At 34.0% G+C, this 12,600-nt stretch overlaps 1 protein-coding gene across 5 annotated transcripts in view; it reads right to left on the reverse strand.

Moving 5' to 3' along the window:
* ROBO2 (roundabout guidance receptor 2) overlaps positions 1-12,600 on the reverse strand; it is a 1,307,581-nt gene that overhangs the window by 125,642 nt on the left and 1,169,339 nt on the right. For all 5 annotated transcript variants that reach the window (XM_037059032.1, XM_037059034.1, XM_037059035.1 and 2 more), the window contains exons 6-7: positions 5,283-5,410; positions 711-722 (exon numbers count right to left, since the gene is read on the reverse strand). In XM_037059032.1, coding sequence (XP_036914927.1) covers positions 711-722; positions 5,283-5,410 — 140 coding nt within the window. The remainder of the gene's footprint in view (positions 1-710; positions 723-5,282; positions 5,411-12,600) is intronic.

The following is a 12,600-nucleotide window of genomic DNA, read 5'->3' on the forward strand; positions in this document are numbered from 1 at the left end:
GGTTAAACTAAACTTTAAAAAATGCAGAAAGGTTATTAAATCAATTAATTAAAAATAATTTATCTTACAAATATTTACAGATAATGACCACATACATTACTGTAAGCAAAAGCTCCTAACCTCAATTTTGCAAAGCCAAATGAAGGATGAAATACAGTAAAACCAAAAACTTTTCATGCCAAATAATATAGCTCATATCTCCCTTTTTTCCTTAGTGTAAGTAGCTATAATAACTTGAAGCATTTTACTAAATTTCATTTAAACAGGCATGCAGATAGTAATTATGCAGCAGTTAAAATGCTCTTAAAAAGCGAAGACCACACGGCTTAATTAGAGTACATAAAATAATAAAACTTCATTTAGTTCACTCATAACTAATGTTTTGAATAACACGTATAAATGGGAATTATTTTATATATACAAGAAAAAGGAAGTATCGTATTTTTCTCAAGAAAAGTTAGCAGTTTATAATATTAACCATTCAGATATTCTTTTAAAGAAAATTGTTACCTATTAAGTAGCAAAAGTCATTACAAAACAATTTATCAAAGTAATGAAAAGATCAGGAACAACTTTTACAGAAGAGAGTTCCACAAGTAATATTTTAACTTGGGTGAACAATTACTTTTCATTCTATCATATTGAGCTATGCATGAGTTATGAAGCATTGTACAAAGCCATGCTAAATGGATAGAAGGATGGCTACTTACCAACGGGGCGAGCTGTAGACATTACAATGGTGTGGTGAGAACATAAAAAAGAAATTAAAAAAAAAGAAAATTATCAGAATGTGTGATGTGTCATGTTACATTTAAATATGGACAGTAGGGTGATTTCTAGTCACAATTCCACTAGGAACAGGATGTCTGAGTTCGATAAAACGGAAAGTTATAAATGTAATTCTAAGAAAATAATTATTTTGCACCCCAGGATTAACTACAAGCAATTTGACAGATTTTATGTAAAGTCATATTGCCATCACTTATTATAGTTATAAATTCAAAGATCATTTCAGAGTTAAACAGCCCTGTAGTACTACAAAGTTAAGAATCTGATGAATATAACTATTCAAGTCACAGACTAGCAAATGTCATGTCAATAAAAGAAGGCCTCACTGTCTGATTTAAATAGCAATTGGATTTTAAGCATGGTTAGTCAGAACCATTACAGAACTACAGAAAAGCCCCTGATGCTGCCTTTCAGCCAGTAATAAGTTAAGATCACATCACTTTTCATCCCTGGACAGGGTGGATGAAAATATAACAAATAGGTTGGAACATCCTTAGAGATTTCAACTGAGTAACTCCCTAACTACTGCTAAGCTTTTCCTTATTTTGGCAGACGGCAGGAAACAATGACTGACAAGTTGATTCTTGTTCACACTGAGAATGGCGTTCAAGCTGCTTCTTCAACAAATTATTGTTTTTTATTATACTGTAACTTTCAATCACTAAAATCAGTAGCAATAGTTTGCCTCTATGGTGAATGCACAGAAATTGTAAGAGGCACACGTAATGATATTTTTTAATATCATTAATGATATTAATGATATTTTTAAATGAATATTGCCAAATCTATTTAGATAATGAACCACTTTATATAAAAGCAATGGGCAAATAGAGAACATATAGTCCCATTATTGACATGAAAAAGAAATACATTTAGTAGCATTTAAACTTTTATGAAATCTTACATTAAAATACAAACTTATTTGACAAGTGTTTTACCCATATCCTAGAGAACAAAGTTCTAGTGTGTATAAAACATGACCTCAGCATTGGTGGGGAGTTTTGTCTTGATGCTCTCTCATTGGGTCTGGTGAGATACATATGGCCAGTCAAACCATATTGCTAGGCATTCATTCACTCAGCAAACATCACAGTACTAGCATTGTGCAATCTCTGAACAGTACTAAAGCTTCTTTTATGTGAGATCCATGGTCTTTTAATATTATTCACAATTAAAAAGGGGGAAGATTAAGACAATTCAAAGAAGAATAAACCAATTATAGTAGCAGTATGAAAATTCTAACGGTGAAACTCTAGTGTGCTTCATAGTCTATGACTGGTTTACTATAGTAGCAAGAAGAGAAGTCTCCCAATGCACAATTTCTTCCTTTCTTTCTCTCTCTTCCTCTTTCCCTTCCCTTCCCTCCCCTCTCCTCCCCTCCCCTCCCCTCCTCTCCCCTCCCTTTTCTTTTCTCTTCTCTTTTCTTTCTTTGGTTTGGAGGACATATAAAAACAGTAACCAAAAACAAGACAACAAACTAACATTATACGACTGTAGCTTATTCTAACTGATAAGATTTCTCTTAATTCTGCCAATGTCCAGTAGACAAATAACCATCTTTCATTTTTTAATTTGCATTTTTCATGGGCCACTCTAAGCAGAATCTCAAACATAATGTTTCTGATATATAGAAACAAAAAGGCATTTTGTATCTATGATATTAAGAAGTGACAAAGAAGAAGCCATGGAGAAAAATTATTTTTTAAAGAAATAACATATATTTCTCTTTCACTTCATCTAGAATAGTTTAAAAAATGATCACTTATTGCCATAGGAGCAACACGGTTATTTTAAAAAAAACCTTAATTTATGCGAAGCCAATTTGAACAATTGAAAAATGGGGAAAATTGTGTTTACAAATATGCAGTTTGTTTTAATGCATTTTTGAAGCCAATTAAAAAAAGTTCTGTGAGATTTTGAATTATTTGATTAGAATATAAATGCTAGCAGGTCTGTCTTCTGACATTTTTAGTTTTATAGCTTATTTTAACCATATTTTTGAAGTGGAAAACTAACCATTGAATAATCACTCTTTCAGATTTTGACTATAAAACTTCTTCCCCCAATTGGCTAAAGGGAACATGATAAAATTTTAGCAGAACTATCACAATAAAATCTCTTGTCTTTGTTACACAGCAACATTTCATCCTGAAAAAACAAACAAACAAAAAGAAACCCCAGCAGGTGAATGTTTTCAAAATCAGCAAATCAAACTAAACGTGTCCCTACATTAAATTGATGAAAATAGATGTGGCCTCTTGGGTCAGTTGACCCTGGTTTAATAAAGCAAGCCAGAGAAGGGCTGAATGTTTCCTTTATGTGCATAGAAAAATGAGCCCAAGAAAAAATATGTTGTAGATGCTATATTTTTTTCTTGTTAACCTCTTAGCATGAGAAATTCCAACTGTTTTTTCTAATGATAAAATATTTTCAACAATATTGACTTCATCTTTTATTGTATTATGGAGACTTTTTTCTGTAACATCATGAAGTTTCGGTGTTGGAAGAGTCATAAAAACATATGACACAGATTAAACTGTCCAATTCAGGACACAGGACACAGATTAGGGAAGAAAACATTGATGATGGTTTGCCGCTTTTTTAAAAATCGTATTACAAGCAAACAACTCTATTAGTCTTTTAAGCTAGCTTCAAAAGTTCATGCATGCTTTGTTAAGGGAAATGTTAAACCTGAAACTTTCAACAAATTATGAAAACAATTAGCTGGGAAAGATCTTAAAGCAAACAGACCACTTCAAGTCTCATTCACGCAGGCATTCAAGTATGAAGGAACCCTGCTGCTTCTTCAAACAAACAACTCCTCACATTTTCTCACCATTTGTTTAGTCAGCAAATATTTTCTGAATGGAACATTTCTTGGTTGGGTGTTTATTTTTTTCCATTTACTTCAGAAAAAACAAACAAACTTTGGGGGAAATTTGGTCAAGTGAATGTTTTTGCAAAGGACTGCCTAGAGAAAAATAAACAAATACATGCATAAATATAAAACACCTACAGAGAATGTAGGTTAAATACAGTAAAGAGGGTTATGTGGACTCAGTTTCTGGCCATACATAATCAGTATGTATATTCAACTGTTCTCTGATCATAGCTGTTTATCATCTGAAATCTAATGAAGAATGAAAATCTTTTCAAGCAACTAGCTTGCCAATTTTGTCTAAGTTTGTTTTATATTTCAGTTCACACCAAAAAGGAGGAAAAAGTAAACTAGGTTGAATAGAAATGGAGCAATTGGACATGATGGAAATCAGCAATATTTTCCAGGTAATCTATATAGAGAGCGTATGTCCCCTAATAGTTACTTGGAGGAAGGAAAGTTTTTGTTTTGTTTTGTTTTGTTTTAAATGATTTGATGCCCAAATCGTAGACCTGACAAAAATAATTTTTCTTACCAGATGGAGGATCATCAATCCAAATTCCTCCACATCTTTCTTTTAATCTTATGAAAACTTCCAGGAGCAAAGCTGAGCAAGAGCAGGAGGTATATGACTGAGCAGGTGAGCTGTAACGGAGACCTGGATGAAACCAAGCACCCAACCTCCTTCTCAGAAAGGCTGAGCAGAGGAGGCACCCGTTAGAGTAGTGGGAGGAAGGCTGAAAGACTGAGCAGGGGATGGATGCGCTTGCCTGTTTCTGTTTGAAGTTCTCTGATAGCATAAACGAAGCCACAGGTTAGAGTCTATTTGGCGAGACTTAAATGTGGCTGTCGAGATGGTACTGCTTGGTACCTTGGTTATGTAATTTACTCATGTGGCTCATGGGCACCACCTGGAACAGAGTTTATTCATTCTAGCTCACTGCAGGGTTGAATAATGTTTTCTTTCACTTAGAGGCAATTCCAGGGAATCTGTAAATGAACAGTATTCCATGACTGAGAAAGTGCATGACACCCAGAAAGTGAAAGTTGTTACAGGAGAAGCACTGACTATTTCAATTGTTTAAGGCCAATGAACTTCACGAATCACTCTCTAAATCAGATTTTCTCAATGTGGGAGCTGCTTTACATCCATTTTTCACCTTGGAAAGCAGTGTTAGTTTTTTTTTTTCTTTTCAAATTGCTTTTTGAATGCTGAAACAAAAAAAGAATTTCAAAACAGTACTCTGCTAATATAAAGTGACAAACTAGTAAACAAAAAACCAAAGTACTTATGGAACTAGCAACATTTAAAAACAGTAAATAGTTCAAAGAAATGGAAATATAAAACATTAGTGTATTATCAATTTTTAAGATTTATTTAAAAATCATATTAGCTATTATTAATTATATAAAATTAACTGCTTCAAATATTATCCATTTGAACCCAAATTTGAAAGTAATTTTATTTCAATGAATAGTATAGTAGACACAAATCTAGCCATTTTAATGTAATAATAAAAAGTGTAACCTATTATTTTGATTGTGAGTTTACTCGCCCATTTAATCAAGTGTCAGTCTTCTGGCTCTGTTATATTACACATCTTAGGTCTCTTACCTCGAACTGTGAGGGTAGCAGAGGCTTCCACTTTTCCAACCCGGTTCTCGGCAATACACATGTAGGTGCCTTCATCTGTGCTCAAGGCCTTTTTAATTCTCAGTGTGTAATCATCTTTGATGTCATACCTGTTTAGAATATAAATTGGCTTTATTAAATAGCTTTAGTTATATTTAGATAACACTTCATATTTCTACTGTATTTTTCCTGAAACAATATACAGTACACACACACACATACACACAACATTCAGCCATAAAGGACAATGCTTAGATTAAAGGTATTGCTAATAAGATCATTAACTTTACATGTGATTCTCCACATGCTTGATGATCAGTTATCTATTTTTTATATGTATATAATTTTTGCCACTTCCAAATTATCAAATGTATTACTAGCACATTTTTGGTAATTCTTAGACAACAAATAAGTAGTATGTATTTGCTTCTTCATGAGTTATAGTCTATCATTCTATAAGTTACACTGGGTTCAAATATGATTTAATTTTTAGGTGTCTTGAATATAAGATAACTTAGATATTCAAAGGAGAAATTTATTATCTTCATTGTTGGCAAACTGACAAAACAAGCATTCGCTGCAAGAGTTAAAAAGTCAATGATTTTTATTTAATTAGCAAAATTAACTCTTAGAACACCAATATCCCTTCAAGTGATTCTAGAACGTATACTCTCAGCTCTTTCCCAAATGGGTCATGGTTTCCCTGCAACAGCAATTTATTTCCTAAAACCACATATTTCACAAGCAATTAGATGTTAAATGTTTCCACAGGTCCAATAAATGTGGCCTTACTTCTTGTATTTTGCTTTGGATACATTGGTATAGGCCCCAGAGTAGTCTCATCGATGCTTTGCACTATTACATTGGGTATTTGGAGAGAAATGTTCATTTTCCCAGAGAGCAAATATTGACTAAGTAATATGCAAAATTATGAATCATAGTTTCCTACATTTAAATACTTCTTTACAGTCCGGAGCAGAGTTTAATGTATGATTTCACAACAACAAACGACAAAGAAAATGCCTATTTCCAAACACCATTTTATAAAAGATGCTAAGATTGCCGTCACGAGTTATAAAGAGACTGCGATAGTATCTCTGCAGCAAGTACATTTATTTTTTAACACAGAGCAATACAGCGCTTCGTTGGGTGTGTGTGTTCATTGTTCTGTGTGCGTGTGCGCCGGGCAGGTGCACATGTCTGCACTTTGTGCTAAGTTTCAAAAACTCCAGAGACAAACTTCATCAGTAGTTTGCTCAATATTAATCTAAAAGCAAATGAAATCCTTGGCCGTTCATAATGTGTTTACTAACATATAAGCATTTTAAAATTAGTGTTTAACCGAACAATCTAATAGACTTAAATTTCTTCCTGAAATGTGCTTAGCCTTTTTTAAATAGCCGAGAAGGCATTTCAAATAACTAGAGTGCACACTTTGGTAAAAACTAACAAACTACTTTTTGAACATGGTATAGTATTATATATAATCAACATGTACGAGGTATCATCTGACTTTAATTAAAAACAACACACAAAAAGAAATGGATGAAAAAACATTACCGGTGTGGAAATCTTTACAGAAATCGGGCGATTCTGATTGTGAAATCTGCCAGTCTCAGCCTTGTATAAAGGCAGGCATTGTTGCCAGGTTTGATTAATGGCAGTTGTACAATCGTGTGCTGACAGCCCCCACCACACAGATACCTTTTTTCCCTGATATGAAACGCTGCTGAAAAATGCAACCCAATCAGATCTGGCCCCTGGACAACATGTGCTATCATCACTGTACCGTGAATTGAGATTGATTGGTAACCAGCTGTGACAAAGTGGGAAAAGAAGCTCTGGTTTTGTGTTGTTTTTTTCCCAAAGGAATAAAAAAGGAAAAGAAAACTAAATTGTGTCAAAACCATTACCATCTGTTCTGCTAAATAATAAACAAAACAAAATAAACTTATTTTAATACTTAAAACAACTGCTTATATGTAAGGTTTGTTTGTGTGTGATCTTATATTTGATGAATAATCTTGAAAGTATTGCAAAAGAGAAACATTATGTTTTTAAGAAAAAGAGTACTGTATTTTATAATCACTTTCAATTTTAAGTGAAAGAATCTATTTTGTTTCTTTCTCCTAAAGAAACTTTCTCTTTTGAAAAAATTTCCTATAAATCTAAATTTACTTTGAAAATATCAGAAGTGACTTGAAAAACTGTAAACTTCATAACATGATCACATTTCATACATTTCTCTAACTTTGCAATCTCTGATGCATGATAATCTTCTAGGGTAAAAACTTCTCATGATTCCCTGGCTTTTGCAAATATAATTCAGCTAATTTAGGGACCTCTCCCTCCAAATCTTCCACAATAGCTTCAGAATTTGGAAAGTGAAAAGAACAACAAAATAATACACTACAAATTTTATTACAACGTGGAATTTTTCCATGTTCAGTTCAAGCCTGCCTATTGCCTTGTCTGGATTATGTGAGAGCCCTACACTAATACAACTTCCTGGATCGCTGTTCTCATCTCTAAAGCACCTCTGTCTTTCACGGAAGAAAATTTATTTTCTCAACACTTTTAGCTTTTGAAACCACCCACTACTTCTTATTATAAGATGTCTGGCTCCAATTGTAGAACAAGTGTTTTGACTTAGCACATAAAATTTTATTGCGTATCTGCTTTATTAATCATTAAGTTGGTCAAGAGTAAAAACTAGGAATTTAACCAGGAAACATTTAATGTCTATGCAAGTAAATGTGTCTTTCTTTTTAGGGAGACTTGAAAAGTTTGTTTTCAGTTTTCAAAAGACTTGTACTCAATCCACATAGCTGAATATTATCTTAAAACTTTTAGACTCTTTCAGAAAATAAATGTTGCAATAATGGGAAGTCCACAGTTCCATAATTCAATAAATGTAACTATGGGCCTTTTATATGAAAATGTCACAAAGTTTATTGCCTGCTTTAAAAAGAAGAGTTTTAGGATAAAAGTCACATATTACTCCTATAAAATCATTCGTGGATAATTAAAGACACAATGTTAAACTACTCAATGCCACTGTCTGGATTACAGTAAAAATGCAGACACATCCATTTACATGTCGGTAATGATGCATATTTCAGTTGGCCAAAAAAGTGCATTTTAATAACATACAACTTTGAATCAAGGCACTCTTCTATAAAACATAAACATTTTGGGAGAATTTAAATCTTCTGCTTCTTTTGAGAGCTGAAAATAGGAAAAGAAGCTCAACTTTCCTGAAATGTTTTTTTCTCCTTATGGTTTTTCAAAATCCTTCCACAGACAACATTTGTTATTAAAACTCATATAAATGCTTCTTGGCAACTTAAATCTCAGGTGATATTTTCTTAATCTTTAATATTAAGCTGCATCCTAAAGTTAAGCTCTTAAATCACAACTGAAGTCTGGGGCATTAAAATAAGCATTATCGGCCTTAGTATTTTACAGGCAAAGGAAAACTGAGTCAAGTTTACTACACACTATAGCCAACTTGGTTCACAGCCTTCTTTTTATCTACAATTATAATGCAGGCTAATGTTTACCTTTTGGGTAAAGGAATCTTTACTTATTCTTTCAGGTTCCAGATTGCAAGCATTCTGGGCAGGTCAATTAAGAGCAGTATTAAAGGACAGATATCCTTGTAAAAAATAAAATTAATGTAACATTCATTGAACAAGGAAAGGTCATAAAAATCTTGAAAGATTAGATTTGTATGGAAATAATAAGAGGCAAGGTGGTCTCTGAACAGAATTTGCTGTTCTGTTATGGAAACCTCTAACTGAAAACCAAAGTGAAACTTGAACTATAAGGGCATTTTGGCTCTCCCTTAAATATCTAAACAATACTTTAGGCTCCCTTGTCTTTCCTTAAATGCTATCATTGTTACTCGGACCCTTCTCAGCCTGACCTACACATGGAAAACTCCTATACTAGGTCTCTCTTTAGCACAGCTGAGAGAGCAGGATAATTTTCCAACTAAAAAGCTAAAACAAACACGCAAAAATATGTTTTAAAACATCCACAATAGGGTAACAATAGTTGACTTAATGAAGTGCAGATTTCAGATCATAGGGTAATTAGGCCCAAGACCACAGCCAAGGGATCAGGACACCCAGCACCTTGAACTACAACCTGTTTCTGGAGCTTGAGCAATTAAACCAAACCGCAGCTGAGCCCTCCCAGAAAGGCCAAAGCATCCCGCTCACCCCAAACTGAAGTGCCTGCAAGTTACTGCCACTGCAGGCTGTGACTGTCTTCGGGATGTCCCTGTCTCTGCCATCTTCTAACCTATGACAGACAATGAAGACTCCAGGGCTTAATTCTCTTGACAAATTTGTGGACAACTGTGAAGTTCACAGACTGTTGCCCTTAGTCACCCCCATGTTTCCATTTTCTCCTGTTATCTTTTTCTCTCATTTTTCACCTTCTCTGCAGTGAGTTTCGTCATCTCTGATATAACCTCTCAAAAACTTTTTGTAGTCACTTCCACAAAATTTTTCAATCTGCCTTCTGAACTACCTGCTCACTGATTTCTAAAACATCCTGTCTCGTTTTCTTAGAGTTTTATCCTCATGTCTATGCCGTAAGGGAAATATGGCTCTTCCTGGGGGTAGGTGCAAGGGTGCATGCAGGTGAAAGCACACTCCCCACCACCCCGCATGACTCCTCAGTGCTCGACACACAGCAGTTACTCGGCAGCTCTTTATAATGAGTTATTTATTCTCTCTCATGAAAGTAAAACAAAGCAAAATGAAACAAAATTCTATCCACTGAAGAGGCATCAGGTTGTTCAGTTTTCAAATAGAAACTAGCATTTCTTTCTCTTTAGGAAATATAATGATTTATAGGACTTATTCCATGTGGCTCTTTTAAGCATTAAATGAGTTAATAATTTCAGAGTGTTAAGACTTGAACCTGGCATAAAGGAAATACCCAATAAATGCCTCCGGAAGGGCACAATTGCCCTTCACTTGAATTGTATCTCCTCCCCCCATGATACTGACTGCATGTCCTGTGGGCCACTGTCTCATAGCAGGATCCTAGATCTTATCCTCAACTGGAATGTCTCCACCTTTGAAATCAAATGTCTGGGACTATAACCACAGATGCTTCCTACTGTTTTAATCAGTGTACAAACTGAACCTCTTCCTCCACTTCTATCAACCTTGCATCATCACTTCTTTTTCTATCCTACTTAAATTCTATGGTCTCTAAGTCACCTGCCAATATCCTTACTTTTCTCTTCCCACTGCAATTCTGTTGCATTTGCCTGGCAAAGCCCCAAGTATTAATATATTGCTTTATGACCTCTTTATATCTCAAGAGCAGACTAATAAATATTCAATTTACTCTTGACTGGCTCCCTAGAGAGAAGTCCTGACTTCCACACTTGGCCTGAATGTTTTTCCTGTACTGGTTCCTGGTTGCCTCTCCAGTCCCATCTCGCCCCATCATCTCCTTACACTCAGTCCTCCAACTATATTCCAGAATTTGCAAGCTTTCCCCTGTCTCTGCATCTCTGCATGTGTTGTATCCTTACATCTGGCCCCAAACTCTCTCCCTTTAACTAGCTACTTCTGCTCATACTGACACAGGATTAATTTGTTCAATGTCTGTCCACACCTCTTGATTTTAAGCTCAACAAAGGCTTGTGTTCACAGTTGTATCCTCAGAGCTCAGTACTGTGAATTGAGCCTACAAGGCAGTCAAGATCAATTTGTTCATGAAGGAGTAAATGAAGGCTACATGTATGTAGAAGGAGGAAGCTTATATTCGTTTCTCAGTATCAAAGAAAATGCCACGTCTGTACATGGAGAGGCTGTTAAAAACACAGGGAATGCTTTGAAAATGAAGAATCACTTTATTTTCAATCCTCTGAACTTTGACTCCACGTTTGTTTAAATTGTATGTTCGACTCATCATTTTTTTATTTCAAAGCATTTTCTCTGTGTTCAGTTTCTTCTAGTTATTGACTATTAACATAATTAACACCATATTGCACAGAAACCTGGAGTAATCTGTACTTCAAAGTAGATACTAACTTAAAGAGAATCACCCTGCTCATACCTATTCTCATTATATGTATATACGGTTTAAACCGGTAACCACATCTACACCTGTTGGCTAGATGAAGATATTCAATTTTGATAACAGCAGTAATAAAAAAGGGAGGTCCAAAACATGCAATATAAAAACTAGTTTTAAGATAAAATATATATGATAAAAATTATATATATATACTTATCACTGATATTCCTTCAATAATATCACATATTAATTGGAACTCCATATTTTTATCATTGACATGAAATTCACTATTTACCTGACAAATAAAAAGTATTAATTTTTAGAGTAGACTATATATATATATATTGCATTATCATTATTATTATTTTATTATAGGTCAATGACCTATCATTGAAAATTACATTATTGCTTTCAAAACTTTAGAGAACTTTTACTATTCCCCATAGTTATTCTGATTTTCACTAAATTAAGTCCCTTAAAAGTTTAGAGGTTAAATAGGTTGTGTATGTGTGTGAAATACTTCTTCCTTCCATACTCACATAAGATCAAATTCAAACCACTCTACAAATATTAAGATTTTCCTTTGGTTTATAATCAAAAAGGTATATTTAATAATTTTCATTGCCATCCTTAATATACAACTATTCTTCTAATAATTTTCTACTAACATTTAACATATTATTAAAATCAGATGTATAACTTTTAAATACTTTTAGAATATTGCAGGTATTACTTCCAATACGTTTTTTAACTAATTAGAGCATACAAATTTATATCAAAAATGCAATTATATCACAATTAAAGAGAGTGTATTGGAACAAATAAAGTGGCAAAGATATGTTAAATTATATTTAGTTTAGAAGTAAGTATTTTATTGGCTTAAATTAGTTTAAGAAAAGTTGGTTTTACAATACAACTAGGAACTGGAACATCACATTTGGAAAAGTGAATATATCTTACAGTTGTGCATTTAGTTAGAATTTAATCTTAACTTTCATTCCTTTTAGGAAAGGCCTTTGGGGATTAAATCTATGAGAATCCATAGAATTCACAGCTCAGACCGGATGTTTTCTGACAGGCAGCATCCATTCTTCTCGTACTCTGCTGCATGAGGGATCAACTGTGCAATAAGCACTGCAATGTGGGATTTTGGGATGTGCCCACTACTTAGTGGACTTGTGCTCTTGGCCAGACAAAGCTCATTAAGTCTCCTTCACTGGTGCTAAAGGCAAGCACTTGCTGAGTTATTGGG

This window comes from Sturnira hondurensis, unplaced genomic scaffold (assembly GCF_014824575.4).
Source record: "Sturnira hondurensis isolate 20B ecotype Veracruz unplaced genomic scaffold, ASM1482457v3 Scaffold0010428, whole genome shotgun sequence".
In the NCBI taxonomy this organism is placed as follows: Eukaryota; Metazoa; Chordata; class Mammalia; order Chiroptera; family Phyllostomidae; genus Sturnira; species Sturnira hondurensis.